This window comes from Mandrillus leucophaeus, unplaced genomic scaffold (assembly GCF_000951045.1).
Source record: "Mandrillus leucophaeus isolate KB7577 unplaced genomic scaffold, Mleu.le_1.0 Scaffold26, whole genome shotgun sequence".
Taxonomy (NCBI): domain Eukaryota; kingdom Metazoa; phylum Chordata; class Mammalia; order Primates; family Cercopithecidae; genus Mandrillus; species Mandrillus leucophaeus.
In genome coordinates this window covers 1,140,578-1,159,388 of record NW_012102698.1, presented here as the reverse complement: position 1 = coordinate 1,159,388, position 18,811 = coordinate 1,140,578, and the positions used below count along the sequence as shown (strand labels likewise).

Here is an 18,811-nt window from a genome sequence, read left to right as displayed (position 1 = left end):
TGATTTATTTAACCATCACTTTTTTATAGAACAGGGCTCAGATAAAGGTCATTATTTTTGACCTTTAGGTTTCCCCAGCATTCTATTCCACTTTCTCCTCTCTTGAGTTTTTTTCCGCTGGCATCTCTATTTGAGAACCTACCCCTGCCCCCCACCATTTTCCTGCTCTAGTTCTGTGATCCAAAGAGCATCCTGTGCTGCCTCCACTATTGCCTAGGTTGGATCCCCTGTCTCCTATATCCCACATCTCTGTATTTCTTGATTTACATTCTTCTTTTGCTGGAGTACTTCCTGAAGTAATCTCATAAGAAAGAGTGGACAGGAAGTAAATTTTCTGAGTTCTTATTGAACTAAACTTTTTAAATTCTTCTTCGCACACATTGCTGGATTGTCTGAGCATAGAATCTTAAGAAGAAAATTATTCCCTTAAAAGTTTGAAAACATTGATCTATTGTGTTTGAACTATGAGAAGTCCAATGCCTGTGTGTATGTATGTGTGTGTGTATGTGTGTGTGTGTGTGTGTGTATAGAAAGGAAGGACCATTTCATCCTCAAATGCCTATATGTTTTTTTCTTCCTTAAACGGGATCTCCTCTCGCTGAATCTATTTCCAGCTGAACAAGAATTCATATGCATTCAATGAATAAATCATGGAAAAATAGCAGATAAATTAACTAAATGATTATAAGAGATTCTTGTTAAAACATAGGCTTGATACTTTTATAAACAACAACAAAAGGACTGTGGGATATCTGAAGCCCACCTTTCAATGGGGGTGATCAACTTTTTTATGCGTTGAAACCTTAATAAGGATCCATTGCACAGTTGCTTGTTTCTTCTCAAAGACCTCTTGATGATAAACATCTCTGTTATTTGTAATTATATGTAGATTATTCTTTTCTAGATCCAAAATAGACTTTTCTAAATACTACTGAGATTAGCATATGCATATGATTTTATTACTACATTTTAATACCACGTTGGCAATTTCTCCCGCTGATGAAATAGTGTTGATTGTCCTTTTCCTCGATGTCGCCATCATGCAAGCCGACCCGATGCAGGGCCTGTGCAAGGCGGCTCTGCAGCTGTGGGTTGGAAAAGCTCAGCTCTTGGCTCGTCTTCTTTAGAAGCAGATATCTGAATCACTGGAAACTTCTCTCTCCAGCTTACCAGCGTTCCAAGCTCTTCTACGTTGACACTTGAGCCCAATCCTGCTGAGAGAAAGTTTAGGTGTTTAAGTGCCAGCAATTCCCCAGGAATTTAAGTTGTAGAAATGTGAACTTTGAATGCAATTAAACTTTATTTTGAATTATTTTGCATCTTTAATAGATATACTATATGTTCCCTGAGACTTTTGGATTTTACCTCACAATTTAGTCTTCCAGAACTTAGGTAATTTCTTCTGTGTCAGAGTCAAGGGGATGAAGGAGCCTGTGTTTCCACAGGGATGTCCTTGCTGAGCCATCGATGCAGGTGGAATTTTTATTTGAGAAAATCCTCAGCTAGATAGGTTTTGCAAAATATCTTTTGACTGCTTTCAGCTTGACAACTTCATTTCAACCACTCCTGAAAGAGAATTTAATATATTTCTTACTCATTTCCTCTTCTTCTTTTCACTGTCTTTGACATGTTTTCTCTCTTTCAAATCCCACTGCCATTTCTAAGTCCAGGCCCTTCTTAGTTAAGGCCTCCATGACCCCAGGAGCCTCCCATCCAGACTGCTACTCTCCCGCCACTGCCACCACCCCACAGTCTCACTTCCAGACTGTCTTTGAGGCGCTGTCAGATTTATCTTCCCTTGATACTGCTCTGCGAATGTCACATCCCTGCCAACATACTTTCATGTGCCCCCATCATAGGGCCGGATTCTCAGCAGACATCTCCCTTCATCTTCTGCAAAGCCACCAACCCTGCTATCCCTTCATGCCTCAGGTCTTCAGGCCGGGCAGCTGTGGCCCCCGGCCGTCAGTGAACTGCACTGTCACCTCTCATCACCCTGAGTCCTTATATTGCAGAATGTGTGTGCCTGCCTGATAGCAGAGCTAACTACCATGTCTGCACCTACAGGGCGGGGAATGGTGTCTTAAAATTATTCATTTTCCCCACGTTGCTCTGTGCTCAGCAACTGTTTGTTGAATGAATAAGCAGTAGGGTGGCTTTTAAAATGAATATGTTCTTTTCTTCCTTTTGGGACAAGCTGGGGAGTCAGCCGGCATGATAATTCCGTCAATTACCTCGACTTCCTGAGAGCAGTGGAGAACAGCAAGTCAACAGGAGCTCAGCCCAAGGAACAGGAAGAGAGCATGCCAATCAATTTTGCAACGCTGAATCCACAGGAGGTTGTGAGGAAGATCCAGGAAGTAGTTGAGTTCTCCCAGCTGGCTTTGTCCATGGTATGACAGGCTGAAAGTGCTTTATTGTGAAAACTCATCCTGATTCATGAAAACACCTCTCAGCGCCACCCTGAAACCCCTCCCATCTCTGTTCATTCTCCTTGGGGTGTCTAGTTAACCACGAGCAGAGCTTTTATGTGAGTAAATGTGTGTCCACTCTTCCACCCCAGCATGTGCTCTCCAAGTTGGGAGTGCTCAGCATTTAGAAATGCTGACTCTGGGGTGAGGTCATGGGACTCTGGGCAAAAAAGATAGAAAATAGAGGCCCTTGGGCAAGAGTGGGCTCAGCACATCCTGGGAGCTCTCAGCGCAGCCAAGCACTGGGCCCACAGAGATGAAGGACTCAAGGTGGCCTTGAAGAGGTTGAACTGGGCTGGGCTGTGGCACAGAGACTTCATTGTGAAGTCCTCCAGGAGCAAGTCCTCCGGGAGCAACCTGAGTAGGCTGACATTCTGCAGCTTCCATCTGCATGGTGCTTTAGACAGCGTACGGAATGATGCCTGCATGTATGGAATGACGCCTGTGTGTGTGGAATGATGCTTGCATGTAGGGAACGATGCCTGTGTGTGTGAATGATGCCTGCGTGTAAGGAATGATGCCTGCGTGAACGGAGTGATGCCTGCGTGAACGGAGTGATGCCTGCATGAACAGAATGATGCCTGCGTGTAAGGAATGATGCCTGCGTGTAGGGAATGATGCTTGTGTGTGGAGTAATGATGCTGTGGACTGTGCTGGTGTCCTTGGATATTGTGTTTGGAACCAGCCTCCTGGTGAGGTGGTGCTCCCAGGTGAGTTTCCCCATGTGTCTGCAGAGGGCAGGCGTCGGAGATGAACAAGGCAGCACATTGGAACCATCCTGTGGGAAGCTGGCACCCAGAGCCCAAACAGCCACAGCAACCCAGACTGCAAGATCCAGTCAACGCCTCTCAATCCCCACAGTGAACATGCCTTCTAACATCATAGAGTCCTGGCTCCACACATTCTAGAGGGCTTCCCGGGGCGCTGGGGGCCACAAGCCCTAATGAGAGTTCATGAGTCTTTTTCTCTTTGATCATAACCTTGCAAGGTGGGGCTTGTGATTCCACTCTACAGGAGGGGAAACTGAGGTTCAGCGTGAATAAACCTGCCCAGGGTCACACAGGGACTATGGAGCAGAGCCCGGAGCATGAGAAGGAAGGGAAATGGATTTGTCACAGCCCTTTTCCAGTCCAGGTGGTTTGAAGAATTAAAGTCCTGAAGATCTTTACTTGAGATGTGCTGTCTACTGCCCATGACTTCTTTTGAGGATCGACCTTGGTGTCTTGACTTTTGAAGAAATCAAGGCTAGTGACCCTTTTAGGGTATCAAACTCTTGGAGGTGGGAATCACTCACTCTCCACTCCTGAGATCTATTTTAAGCTTTTTGTTGTTTTGTAAATCACATCCCAATTTCCTTGGTGTAGAGAAGCAAGGTGGGCTCCGGAGTCCCGGTATGAGGGATTAGTAGGGAGGGAAGGGGTGAGGAGGGGCGGCCCAGCCATCTGAGCGACACACGAGGCTCCTCTTCACTCTGGAGCCTGCCGCTGTTGCTGCCCCTGCGGCCCAATTGGCTGTGTTCATTCTTATGATCGTTCTCCTTAACATTTGAGATCCCCAGGGGCCAGGTACCTGGATGGGGGCATTTTCCAGTAAACTTAGGAAAACTTACACCTGCCCTCTGAGTTAAGTCCATCTTTACAGTGAAGAAGCTAAAGTTTAGAGAGGTTGAGGACTTCTGGTGGGCAGCAGAGCCCAGGTTTCCAGAACAACTCCTGGCTAGGGGACTTCCCACTGTACACAGCTACCTCGTGTTACCACGGACTACATGAAAATGTGAAGCATCTGACATTTTAAGGTTAATTTGATTACACATATGCCATCACCCTGTTAGGCCAATGGGGTGTGCCTAATTAGCCCCGAATGAGAATTAATCAGAAGGGTGTGGGGTTTGCAGGCACTCTAAATTCTTCCTTTAAAAAAAGATTTTAATCTACCCCTGGATGCAGATTTCCCGGTGCAATAAAAATCAATGATTTTATTTCGACAGATGGAAAAAAAAAATGTGCTTTCTTTTTATAGCACATTTTTGCACTTTTTCAGTTTAACTCCTCTACTGTAGGATTCACAATGTGTGCTCCCTCTGCTCCAGCACAGGCCTGGGGTAGCTTCTCATGATGCGAGGTCACTCAGGCTCTGGCCGAGACTCAGGAAAGGACAGCAGCCATGCACAAGCCTTGCTGTGAAGGACAGTGGTGAGGTCACGGTGGTCCCCTGATCCCTCCTCCCAGCTGCTCCCAGTCAGACTACTGCCTTGAGACCCCTGCCCCGATGCGATGCGGTGAGGTCTCTCCTGAGCCTCCTGTTACAACTAATTAATACTTAAAGGAAGTAGAATGTAAGGGCCAAGAGAGCTTGAGCAAGTTACTCTCTGCTCTGTTCTGTAAAACAGGGATCCTGGGAGCAGGGGTGAGGCTTCCATCAGGACAGTTATGGGTGCTTCAGGCCAGGATTCCTCTTTATTCTCCTTCCTCCTCACATCCAAATAGGAGCAAGTAAGGCGAATTTCCTCTAGAACTCATAAGCTCCCGTACTGCGTTCATATTGTACTTGTCTCAGTCCTTCAATAATGGTGCATTTATTTAGTAATTTAGAATTTACAAGGTGTTTTTATACACTAGGCTTCATTTGCATTCAGCAGAAACGGTACTTAAGGAAAGTGTTTTAGAAGTATTCATTTGACAGTAGCATTTGCCATCTTTTTTTCTTTTCTTTCTTTTTAGGCATTTTCTGCATTGGATAAAGAGGATACAGGATTTGTAAAGTCTACAGAATTTGGACAAGTTCTTAAGGATTTCTGTCACAAACTAACGGACAATCAGTATCATTATTTTTTGAGGAAACTAAGAATTCATCTAACCCCCTATATAAATTGGAAATATTTTCTCCAGAACTTTAGCTGTTTCCTTGAGGAGGTAAGAACGTCTGCAGCACATAAGCATCTCTTTGAAAATGAGCTAAAAGTAGTTTCTACAAAATGGATAATTGATTAGAACCATATCAGATAAATTGGCAATCACCTCATGTAATTAGCTCATTCTAAATGAAACACTGGTCTAAATTCTACAGACTATTAGAAGGTGAATATGCATCCTTTACTTTGTTGGAAATTTTTATTTATTTTATTTTATTTTTTTATTTTATTTTTCAAAGAAGTTTGGGAGCTTGTTTTCTCTGGTTGTTTTAGAGTTCTAAGGAGTCGTAGACCCCAGAAGATGGCCTGGGGAATGAGATTACTAAAGCAAACAGCACGAACATTTTTCAGGTTTGAGGTGAATCATAGCAGCAAACACTCTAGCATGTCTTCTGTGTACCTGCCACTGTTTCTAGTCCGTTGTCTATATATTAACATGTATAATCATGTTGAGGTCACTGTGAGATACAAGCTATTAATATCCCCAGTTGAGAGACGAGGCCTTAGCACGGAGACATAAAGTATTATCCACAGCTAGTGAGTGGTGGGGCTGATTTGTAAGCCTGACTCCAGGTGCCTAAACACTGTGGGTTTTGTGATTTTTTTTCATTTTTGCCATTTAGATGGATGTTTCTGAACAAAATACACTATTGTGTTGCATATTTTTAAGCTTTATATAAGTGATATGATATTGAATGTTGTATCTGCACTTATTTTTTCTTGCTTATAGTAATGTATTTAAGATTTATCCATGTTAATATATTGGCTTTAGTTGATGCATTTAAGCTGCTATAAAAAGTCGGTGGCTTATGCCTGTAATCCCAGTACTTTGGGAGGCCGAGGTGGGCAGATCACCTGAGGTCAGGAGTTTGAAACCAGCCTGGCCACATGGTGAAACCCTGTCTCTACTGAAAATACAAAAAAAAATAGCTGGGTGTGGTGGTGGGTACCTGTAATCCCAGCTACTCAGGAGGCAGAGACTGGAGAATCACTTGAACCCAGGAGGCGGAGGTTGCAGTGAGCCAAGATTGCACCACTGCACTCCAGCCTGGGCAACAGAGCAAGACTCTGTCTCAAAACAAAAACAAAAAAAAATCCAGTCTATTAACTGAATATATGATTGTGCCATTCGGTCGTCACCCTCCAGTTAACGAATGTGCAGCTTGTTCTCAGTTTCCTTCATTACAAGCAAAGCACCAGTCCCCCTTCCGTGCCTGTCTCCTTGTGTGCACACACTGGAGCTCCTCTGCCTGGAATTGCTGATGGGAGGGCGGGTCCATGTTCAACTTCCCAGAAACGGCCAGCGTTCTTCTAAGTGACTGTGCCAGTGTACAGCCTCACCCATGGTACAGGAGAGTTCCTGACACTACACATCCCTGCTGTCCCTTGGTTTTGTTAAATGTTTTAACTTCTGCCATCTGATCATTAGTCAGGTCAAACACTTCCATGGGTTGTCAGCTATTCAGGTCTCGTCGTCTACAAATGACCTGAAAGGCTTTCAGCCCTTGGTTGGCATGTGGGTTGCAAATACCTTCCGCTGGTCTGTGGCTTGTCTTTGCTCTTGTTTTATAGTGACCCTTGCTATTTTTATGATTGTGTGCGTGTGTGTGCGTGTGTGTGTGTGTGTGTGTCATTTTAAAAGGAATACATATTCACGAGAGACATCGCGGACAATGCAAAAAATATATGTAAAAAGGATAGCAGTAATCTAGACCCCATGATGATGGGGATTATGACAAGAACAACCTTGGCCACCGTTTAGTGAGCACCTACTGAGCTCTGGGCCCTTCACGTGTACGTTCTCGTCTCACTGTCTTGCCCGTTGGGGAAGGCGGAGTAGACGGGCTCTCGGAAATCAAATAGCCACCTGACCACCTGAGCTCAGCAAAGAGTGGCAAGCCAGAGTTCGCCTTCAGAGCTGGTGTTCTTTCTAAGCACCATCCTGCCTTAGAGATCTTTTTTTCTTTTTTCCTATTTCTAATGCATTTTTTTTAACAGAGTGGAGATGACAGCATATATATATATATGAATATATATATATTCATGTATCCTGCTTTTTTTCACTTAATGTTAAATTGTACCATGTCACTTAAAGGTTTCCCAAACATCAGCTAAAAGGTCTATATCACATTCCACCCACACCCTTATTTTTAAGCATTTAGGATGTTTTCCTCCAGCTTTTGCCTCTGTTACTTACAGTGAACACTTTGTATGTAAATCTGTATCCACATTTTGGATTCGTTCCTTAGGAAAGATCCAAGAAATAAAATAACTGGAGTCAAGGGGTAGGAGTCGTTTTATTGACCTTAAAAGCAGCCCCTTATATATTTTTTAAATAATTCTGTTCTATTGGGTTGGATTATATGAAATTACCATTTTTAAAGTCATAAATGGTTGAATGTTGACAATTTCATATGATTTAAGCTAACATTCATAGAAATTGTTTATGTCCATTATATACTGTTTGGAATATGCTGATACAGTTGAAGAAAATAATTAAAATCACCCCTTGGGACAACTAGTGTTAATACTTCGGCATGTTTGCGCCCAGCCCTTTTTTTTTTTTTCTTTTTTGAGACAGACTCTCACTCTTGCTACCCAGACTGGAGAGCAATGGCGCGATCTTGGCTCACCACAACCTCCGCCTCCCGGGTTCAAGCGATTCTCCTGCCTCAGCCACCTGTGTAGCTGGGATTACAGGCATGCACCACCATGCCTGGCTAATTTTTGTATTTTCAGTAGAGATAGAGTTTCTCCATGTTGGTCAGGCTGGTCTTGAACTCCTGACCTCAGGTGATCCACCAGCCTCGGCCTCCCAAAGTGCTGGGATTACAGGCGTGAGCCACTGCACTTGGCCCCTTTTTAGTATACAAATGTCCTTTAGGAGTAGGGTTGAGGACAGACCATGTATGCTGCTGAGTTTGGGGGTTGTGTTCTGAACTCTTGCAAGTCTTTTTTTTAACAAACATTTTTCATTTGTATCAAAGTAACATATGCCCATATAGAAATAAAATTGAATTGTTGCAAAACACTTAAAAACAGAGATCACTTGACTTACCCATTTAACTTCCAGTCCTGCTCCTCAAGAGCAATCACTTTTATTTTTATTTTGTTTTTTTGCTGTTTCTTCAGCTGCATATGTTCCTGTCTCTCAGTAATATTCTTACGCTGCCATTTCCTAAATGATCAGTCTCAGGCATTATTCACTGATGTGCTGATGTGACAGATCAGGGATCCTGCTCTCCTCTTCCAGCTCTGCTGGCCTCTCCTCCAGGGTCCCCTGGCCTGTTCTCTTCTGCCTTTTCGCCTCCTGTGTAGCACTGGCGTTCTCTGGGGTCTTCATTTTCCTGTAAAGCATGAATTCCATCTAGCATGCGCCATTCCATCGTGTGGGTTCATTCACTCTCTCATGACACGTGTTTCCCATGGCCAGTGTGTACCAGGCACTGAGCTGCGTGCCAGGTTTAGCAGCAAACTAAACAGATGCTGTCCCTGCCTCCAGAAGCCCCATTCTAGTGAGGGAGACAGAGCAGGAGTGAGTGACTCAGTCACATGTCAGGTTCCAGCAGCAGCTGGGAGAAAAATGGAGCAGAGCAGAAGGGAGGGCCTGACGAGGGGTGACATCCAAGCAATGGGGAGGGGAGGGAGTGAGCAGTGACATCAGGTGAGGGACTGGCCGGCACCGCTAGTGTAATGGCACCCGCAGGAAGGGGCCAACTGGTTTGGGGGCAGATGAAGGAGAGGTGTAAGGAGATGGGGCCAGGGAGTGAAGGAGCCAGGCGGTCCTAGGCTTAGAGTCCTTGTAAAGACTTTGGCTTTGACTCTGAGTGACATGGGGACTGACATGGGGCTGTCTTAGGCTGCTCAGGAGCTATAACAAAATACCCCTAAAGGACCTGCAAGTGGAGAAGACCGGGCTTGAAGCTCCACGTCTGCTGTCCCCCCTCAGCGTGGCCTGAGTGTCCTCATGCACAAGTCGCAAGGAGCCTCTGCTGATCCTAGAATTGCTGGACCAAGGAGAGAACATTCCGAAAGCTTTATGTACTGTCAGCTTGCCTCCCCCAACATTGGTTAGTTCTGCCCAGTTCTCTTGGCAAAGAGTCGCCTTCACCTCCAGAAGCACCTGCTCAACATCCTAGTGAGGAGAATTGCAGCAAGAGTGAAGAGGAGAAATGTGCTTGGAGACAGGGATTGATCACGGTGGGCTGGGAACCGTGGATGCAGAGGTGGCACTGTCCCTGCGGCATGCGTCCCTGCACCGGCCACCTCCTGCCCTGTCCCATCAGTGTGTGATCTGTTTTCTGGGAATTCAATGGGATCAACCCCCTAAATTGGCCTAGGACGATGCACCTGGCCAAGAAGCTAACACCTGAGCTCAGACAAATCGGAAGAGCGTGCATTTACCAGGAGGATGAGTAAATCCTTGAGCAAACGATTTCTGGGCTGGAAGGGCAGCACAAAACTGCAAGGAACATGATGTGGCAGGAGGAGGGGGTGACCACAGAGCAAGCAGTTCTGTTCATAGTGAATGACAGAGTAGGTGTGAGTTTTCTTTTGTCCTGTTTAGTTGCAGGGAGCAGGAGATGGTGGCAGAGACAGACCACCTGGGTCCTGCAACCTTACTTTCAGAGTTTAGGTCCCTTTGTCTGAATAAAGAAGAATCGCTGAGGACTCGTGAGCGAGGGAGCCGGCCAGCCTCCTCCGGGGCGGCTGCAGGGGAAGGCAGCTGGGGAGGAATCCCCGACCGCATTCATCATGAACTTCTCCAGTTTAACCCCGGGTTGCTGTGTTTTTCTAATAGAAGGGAAAAGAAGTAACAAATAATAGGAGTAGTTAATGCATCATCCTTAAGCTCATTAAATATGATACCACCCATCCTTTTCCTCTGGGGGATGCACAGGAGGTAAGTAATTAAAAGGAGATTACCAAAATGTAATTAAGACAGTCAGCAACTCTCCCCGCAAAGCAAGTTCACCGTGAGTAATCCCTAGCCAAAGCAATCCATTCTCGGAGAGAGAAAAACTGGAATTGTAGTTAAGACGTTGCCTAAGACCTTGCGTAGACTGAAAGCACACAGAGAGTAAAGATGACAATTTTACACCTACTCATAATCCATTTCTTCTATTGGGTATGCCATCAAATCTGTCTTCCAAAACTCCTGTTATTCTTATGCCTCCTCTGCCTGTCACAGCAGCACGTGAAAATGATCTGAGCTCTTCTCACAGCAAGGGCCGCGGGCTTCCTGCCCCTGCTGTGTGGCTTGACCACGAGTCCTCCCCCGTCCTTGCTCCTTCCTTATACTGCTTCGTTAAGCACCACTCAAATCAGACAGTGCTTCTTCAAGTGCGGGTCCCAGGCTGCTGCTGTGCAGACCAGCCCACCCCAGGGCTCCATGGTGGGCAAGCCCAGGAGTCTTGCTGTGCAGCAGGCCTGGGGGTCATCCTCCTGGCACCGTCCTGGGCTTGAGAACCAGCCCAGGAGGCACAGAGGCCTGCAAGCTTCCGGGAAGGGAAGGCGACGTGTGTCTTTTCAGACGGGAGCAAGGAGTTGGTCCCATGCACCTGGAAGCCATCACACCCCCTTTCAAGATGAGAAGCACTGGCCTAGATGACACAAAAGGGGAACAAGGCATCGAAGCAAAAAATGCTACCCAGTGGGTTGGTGAAAAAGCAAAACAGGAAAAAAAAGAGAGAGAGAGAGAAGACCTAAACGGCAGCACACTCATGAGATTCCCACAAACTGGAAAAACATCATCTGGATTTCTCTTGCCAGCAAATACCCCTTCTTCACTTCTAGAAAAACATTTTACATTCAAAGTGCCATGTGCAAAGTGTAGAGTATCACCTTGTTTTTAGAAAATCGTTCCCGTTTAACATTTCCTTAAATCTTAAAGTGCAATTTCAGTTTCTTCAGTGAGTGTAAAAATAACGCTCAGTGCAGAAATAGAATTTTTAAAAGACATAGTAGAAACCCATATAAAATCTTTCTACTTTATTACCATGGAAATAATGGAATTTTTTTAACAAAACACACCCTTATTCAATCCAGAGTAATTATTTTGTCGCATTCTAGCAAGCAGAGAGCCAATGAAATCTTTCCTCACTTTGTGTGGAAATATATGATCTCAAAAGTCATTCAGTTATATGTTAAATAACTTGAAGATGGTTTTTGTTCCAATAGAGAATTGAAGAATGTAGTTTTCAACCAAAGGGACTTACGGCAAAGTACATCAAAATGTTTGTAATCTTTTATGAACATCATATTTATACACTGCCAACAGTGTTACTTCAATTTATCTTGCTTTTTATTGTAAATATAATGGTGTCCATGTATTTTTAATAAATATGATAAAGAATGGGGAAGTTTCCTTTTCAGGAAAGGGCTCCAAGATAATTGTAAATAAATTAAGTAAATTATTAAGGTATTAGCATTCCTGTTATTTACCCTTGCTCTTGATGGCAAGAAAAGCTAAGTCTTCTTGATGGAATTTCAGCGATTTTAACTATTTCCCTTGAATTTCACTCACTCTCTACTTGCCAATGCAAAATTCACTACCTGCTGTCCTGTAGGTGGGTGGCACTGTGGCAAGTCGTGAGGGGTAACGACTTTCGGGGGGCCTTGGTGACAGGCCAGGGGGCAGGGGCTGCTGGGCCCCCTGTGCCACGCTGAGGCAGAAGGAGTATTATTCCAGGCCACCCAGCAGGGCCTACAGGCGTCGTCACGTGGTGATCCATCAGGAACCAGGCGGACCTGACGCATCCACTTCTCCTCAGCCTTTGAACTTGGTGAGCTGGCTGCCCTCCTGGGGGAAGCCCAGGGTCCTTGGCATGGGTGGTGTCTGCTTCCTCTAGAGCATCTGTGTCTACACAGGTCCTAGCACTGCCCCAGTATCTGCACTAATATGGATCGCCTCCTTAAAGCCAGCTATAGTGATAAAAGCAACAGAATGAAAGTCACATCATCACAGAAGGTCGGCAGTGAGGTTGCACAGGCTGCTAAGATTCGCTCTCACTGAGCGTGCTACAGAGCTATTCTTCTGCTGTTCGAACTTTCTCCCGAGTCCTGATTGGCTGTGGCAACACTGCAACTCCTCCACGCATGTGTCCTGGGTCCGGCCTGGCTCTGAAGCCTCCCTTTAGGAAGGAGTATGAGTCCCCCCCAACCCCAGTTCCCCGTGGCATGGACAGGGTAGGAACTCGGCACCTGCCAGGCAAGTTCTGCTGGAAGTAGCACAGGGCCGGCCGCCAAAGGGAGAGAGGCACAGTTTCTGATGCCTCGTGCAGGAATGTGAGGGGGCCACACCAGGCTTTCCCCACCTGGGCCCCATGAAGGGTGGTCACATGGGCCCCCTTCCCCAACAGAGAGGCCCCCTTTCAAACACAGCTGTGTCAGGCAGAAGACAAGGCTATCATGAACCTGTTGGTGAGGTTGGAAGAAGCACATCAGACAGAATTTCTGGTAGTCGTTTTAATTTGTGTGGTTGAATTTTCTCACACCCAGGAGTCCCATGTCCCCAAGGGCAGGGATGAGGTCTCATTCTCCCTTGTGCCCCAGCCCTATGCAGCACACCCCGTGGCAGGACCTCAGCCAGGCTCCACGGAAGTGCATGGTGCAGGGGCCCTGCTCACCTCCAGCACCTGCCTTGTGTTAATCACTCGCTCCGGCATCCTCAGAGCACTCCCGCCTCATTCCCCTGAATCCGGATCAGGATTCTTCTTGATTCCTAGCCTCCACGGGAAGCCCTCTGTATGTTCAAACGAAATGGACAATGGTGCCACCAGCCCAGGCAGGCTCCCCATTCATTTGGTCCCTCCAGAGCCACGACAACCATTTGTGGATCAATTAAGTAAGCATCAGAGTTGAGCGGCACCAGTGATTCTACAAGGTCATGATCCCATCAGGAAGCCAGACACCAATCCAAGAATGTATTGTCCCGAGTAAGTCTTGCAGAGAAAATCCAGAATTCAGATGTTACCAGCATCTTAACTATCATCACACTCCCAGGAAGGTAACTTGCAGTGTGGCTGCTTATGTTCTGGCTCAGGATGCTGCCCTGGACTGGACGAATCTCAACACTCCATACTCAGCAAGTGAGAATGAGAATGTGTGCCTGGCTCTGGGCCAGGTCCTGGGGTTCAGGCTTGTGGCAGGGCCAAGGAGCCTCACTTTCAGAGGAGGAAACTGGGTGGACATCTCAAAGCATCAGCTTCTCCAGGGGTAGGGCTTTTGGTTCACTGCTCTGTCACTCCTGCCTGGGAGTGTGCCTGGCATGTCATGAGCCCTCATCAGTGTTGCGGAGTTCGGATTTTCAGAGGCTTCTGCGTTCTTGCACATGTGGTAGGTGGTTGAACTTGTGCTGAAATCAGAGGAGCGTGGCTTTGAAGTCAAACAATCTCCATCTCCAGCACTGGCTGGCAGGAGCTTGGAACCGAGCCCCACTTACTTTGTCTACACAGCAGGGAGAGCCCTGGCTGCCTCGCAGGGTGATGTGAGGACCAGGGAAGATTCCCTGTTGCCCAGCTCAGTGCCTGGGTAAAGGAGATGCAGGAAGGAAGGCCACTGGTACTCTGGGTACCAGAGGAGGAAACAGAGAGGTAGAAGCATTTGTTCCCAGTCACACCGTTAGAAATGCTAGTGCTGGGATTCAAATGCCAGCCAGTTCCAAGGTCCATGCTCCCTGCTCCCTTCCTGAGCAATGAGAACTGTCTGGTGTGTGCCTCCTAGGCTCATTGTTCGGATTAAGCAAGTGAATGCAGAAAGAGCTTTGCCCGGTACCTAACACAGCAAACACCAAACATTTGCATTCCTTATTATTTTTGTATTCTATCCTATTCCAGTGAGTGCATGTTTAATGTTCAGTAATGATGTGATTAGGTGGCATAGAATTTATTTAGGTGGAATAATTTATTTTAATAGTTTTTATAAATGACTTCACCCATGAATTTATTGAATCATTAAAGGGTCGAAGGGCGGCTTAAATGTTTCCCTTTTATTTCTTTGCATTGTATGGCAATTCGATGCAACTGGAGGATTTGTGAATCGGTGTTTGCAAAGGCCTCAGCATAGATCCTTTGTGAACGTCAAGCTGTATGACTGAGGTAAGCACAGAGAGCTGGGAGGAGGAGCAGGAGGACGAGGAGGATGACGAGGAGGAGGAGGATCTAACTCTGTGAGTGGGGGAAGGATGGGCAGAAACGGCTTTCTGATGAGCTTGCACCGAGTCTAGAAGCTTGAGTTGAGGAGCCAGCCCAGGTGGATCCCAGGAGATGGGGCTTCCTGGGAGGAGAGTTAGTGCTTGCAGAGCCCGGGGATTGGGAGGCACCACACTTTGGGCATGGCCAGGGCAGGGCAGTGGGGGAGGCCCATGGCAAAGGATTCTGTGAGGAGAGCCAAGGGGCCGAGCTAGTAGGGTGGTCCACTCCACCCTTGCTTGCCTCCCTGGGTGGGTGTCTCAAAACATCAGCTTCTCCAGGGGAGGGGTTTTGGTTCACTGCTCTGTCACTCCTGCCTGGGAGTGTGCCTGGCATGTCATGAGCCCTCATCAGTGTTGCGGACTTTGGATTTTCAGAGGCTTCTGCGTTCTTGCACATGTGCTAGGTGGTTGAACTTGTGCTGAAATCAGAGGAGCGTGGCTTTGGAGTCAAACAATCTCCATCTCCAGCACCGGCTGGCAGGAGCTTGGAACCAAGCCCCACTTACTTTGTCTACACAGCAGGGAGAGCCCTGGCTGCCTCGCAGGGTGATGTGAGGACCAGAGAAGATTCCCTGTTGCCCAGCCCAGTGCCAGGGTAAAGGAGACACAGGAAGGAAGGCCACGGGTACTCTGGGGTCAGTTTTCAGTAAGCACTGGTTGAATTCACTTGAAGCTTGACTTGACTGATGGTCTTTGCAAAGGAAGTTCTGGAATCTTCGGATTAGCTATTGTTCATTGCCCAGAAGGAATCCTCGTGTGGTAAGAGATCCCAGGCCTGGGCAGCAGTTATGCCACCAGAAAGTCTGGAACTGTGCCTGGAATTCTGATGAAACTGCCTCACTTGTGCAAACACTGTGCTGGAGTATCTACTCCCATCGGGCAGTCACCTGGGCCCGACCTCCTGACACACCAGAGGTTCCCCTCAGGCATGTGCGGAGCCCTTCAGAGGCCAGCGTGTTTCTTGATCCGGCAGCGAGGTCTGTAGCAGGCAGCTTCCTCAGAGCTTCCACTTTATTTTCATCTGGATTTTTTAATGTTTTATCTTTTTTTTTTTTTTTTTGACAGGCAGTTTTCCTGCTGTTGTTATTTTTAGCATTCATTTATTCACTGTAAATACAAATGAAGATACAGTACAATTAATTTCTTTGCTAATCAAAATATTTGATCAAATGAAGCAATTTTTCAATTCTTAAAAGTAATTACACCATTCTTTAAAAGGAAGTGAGGAATTCTTTACTGAGTGTTTCTAATTAGGAGTTTTTGCTACCTGCTGAGTTCTTATTCTGTGTGAAGTTACAGGACTATCTTTTTTTCTCCTGTAAAGAATCATAGAAAAAAAACTATATAAATATCTCTGCAAGTATTCAGAACAAAACTTAGTATGTGAATCATACAGTCAGATGAGCTAATCATAACCTTCATAATTACATTAATATGCAGATGTATTTCTAGTCTAGCAGCTAGACGGACCTTGCTAACCACTTGGTCACAACCTGTTGCTCTCAGGTGGGTGACCGCCATCTTGGATACCCGCCGAGGGCCACAAAGCCCCTTTGCAATACGTCCATTTCGTGGAAGGCTGACGACTAAAACGCCATCTGTGCTCAACAGCTTCTTTGTCCTCTCTGTATTCTGAGCTCATCCCTTTTACTTCTTACTGCAGCAGTCAGCTATCACTATGTAACAAGCAATCATAAACCCTCAGCGCCCCAAAACAATAACACCCATTCAGTTTTCACCGCTGTGGGGGCTGATCTAGGCTGGACTAAGCTCTGCCGTCTTGGCTGGGATGACTCTGCCCTTCGCCTCTCTCATCCTCCTCCTTGGTCCTGTGTGATGGCCACAGCCTGTCTTCTAAGGCAACGGCATAGGTGCAAGAGGGCTTGCCCAGTTATGCAAAAGCTCCTTCATCCTTCCGTCACTTTGTAATTACCCACATTCCACTGGCCAAAGCATGACATATGGCGGAACCCAAAGCCAAGGGGTGGGGAAATACTCTCAGCTTCTGTAGTGGGAGCCGCCACAAAGCCCCCCGCCAAGGGCATGTGCACAGGGTGAACAGAAGCAGGGGGGCCGTGGAGGCGACAGACCCCAAGAAAGCAGACGGATGTGCACCACTGCCTCTCCAGCTCTGTGGCTTTATTTGACAAGTCTACCACCCCCTTCTATAAAGTTCTCTCTTCCCAGTCGTCCATAGAAGTCGTTCAGGATACAGGTTGGTGGAAAACTGATTTTAAAGCCAGCCTAGAACAAGGCTGGACATACTGACAGGACATTAGAGGGCTCTTTACTGCGGCCACCTCATACAGCTGCTGAAACAGGAGGATAGTAAAACCAAATGTGAACTAACAACATTTCAGGTTCACTTGACCCTTAGGGCGCCTGTCCTCTCCTCTCTAGCCGGTTCTTGCACTGGGATTGACTGTCACCTCGCGGCTGGCTCCTGCCCCTGGCTTGCGTTGAGTAAGGAAACCTCTCCCTTAGAGCTTTCCCCGCCACACAGGTGAGTTCCTTGGAGGACAAAAGTTAATTTGCCTTTGTCTCAGATGCCAGGGAGATCAGCACCTTTTTTTTTTTTTTGAGACAGTTTTGCTCTGTCACCCAGGCTGGAGTTGGAGTACAGTGGCACAGTCTCGGCTCACTGCAAACTCCACCTCCCAGTTTGAAGTGATTCTCATGCCTCAGCCTGCCAAGTAGCTGAGATTACAGGTGTGGGCCAGCACACCCTGCTGATTTTTGTATTTTTAGTAGAGACGGCGTTTCGCCATGTTGGACAGGCTGATCTTGAACTACTGACCGCAAGTGATCCACCCATCTTGGCCTCCCAAAGTGCTGGGATTACAGGTGTGAGCTACTGCGCCTGGTCAGCAGCTCCTTCCTGAAGTGCATGGAGGGTGTCCTGGAAGATGTCTGTCTTTTCCCGGAGTGACTCTGGCAGGGTAGTTCTCTCTAACTGTCGTGGTTATCCCCATTTCTCAGATGTAGGACGGAAGCCAAGAGGTGAAGTGATTGCCTTAGTGAGTTGCAGCTAGAGGACGGTGGCCCGGGGCCCTTGGCTCAATTCGAGCCTGTGATTCGACCCCCACAGCCCTGCTGCCCAGAGCTCATGGCAGCCGGTCAAGAGACACAGTTCTGTGGCATGGCCACTGTGTGCCTGGGTTCCTATGACCAAGTCTCAGACCTGGCTTCTGCCTTCCAAGTGCCTCCAACTCCTTGGCTGGGTGGTTTGAGCTGCAGGCAGTAATGGACCAGGATGCACCATCCTCTGATCATCCATGATAGCCTGGTGTTAGCCAGGAAGAGGGCTCGACCCACATCTGTCTGAGTTCCCAGCTCCTGCAGAAATATCTGTAATCACCAGCACCACCAGCAGCAGCAGCGTGGCAGGCTCTGGGCCACACACTTTGAGGGTTTCTGTTGGTGAAATCCCAGGCCTGCTCTTGAGGTGGCTGGTTTGTTTTTGGTTTTGGTTTTGCTTTGAGACAGGGTCTTGCTCTGTCGTCAAGGCTAGAATGCAGTGGCAAGATCAGGCCTCACCGTGGTGTCAGCTCCCAAGCTCAAGTGATCCTCCCACCTCAACCTCCCAAGTAGCTAAGACCACAGGTGTCTGCCATGCCCAGCTAATTTTTGTATTTTTTGTGGAGACGTGGTTTTGTCACGTTGCCCAGGCTGGTCTCAAGCTGCTGAGCTCAAGCAGTCCTCCACTCTTGAACTTTCCAAAGAGGTGGCTGTTTTTATTTCCACTTTACCCCAGTGAGGACAGGGAGGCCAGTTTAGGGGTGCATCTTACCCAAGGTCACAAGATAGGGGCAGCCTGAGCCCCGGGTTTATGATGGACTGTCCCCACTCTTCAGGCCCAAGCCCCTCTCCTCCAGCCTAGGCTGGCCCTGGCCACATTCCTTCTGCCCTGGCAGGCGGCACCTGGGTTACTGGTGCTGCCTCCTGCTCAGGAGTGCACCCTGTGAGGCGCTGAATGAGGGCAGGTCTGGCGCTGGTGCAGGAGGCCAGGACCCGGGCTGGAAATCCCAGCACTGTGCCTCCCTGAAGGGCTCTTCCCAGATAGCCGCAGGGGCCATGCTGTGCCTACCTGGAGAGACCCTGAGCAGAGGCAAGGACTATAAGAGAGACAGCAGGCCACGCTCCACTGGGCTGCTGCCCTCCCCTACTGACCTGGGCTGCCTCCCTCCCACCCCCAACCAGGGCCGCCTCCCTCCCGCCCCCTACCTGGGCTGCCTC

General features: G+C 47.5%; 1 protein-coding gene across 3 annotated transcripts in view; it reads left to right on the top strand.

Moving 5' to 3' along the window:
- Positions 1–18,811, top strand: part of EFCAB6 (EF-hand calcium binding domain 6) — a 324,265-nt gene that overhangs the window by 260,832 nt on the left and 44,622 nt on the right. For all 3 annotated transcript variants that reach the window (XM_011984010.1, XM_011984009.1, XM_011984011.1), the window contains 2 exons: positions 2,198–2,393; positions 5,192–5,383. In XM_011984010.1, the coding sequence (XP_011839400.1) occupies positions 2,198–2,393; positions 5,192–5,383 (388 nt within the window). The remainder of the gene's footprint in view (positions 1–2,197; positions 2,394–5,191; positions 5,384–18,811) is intronic.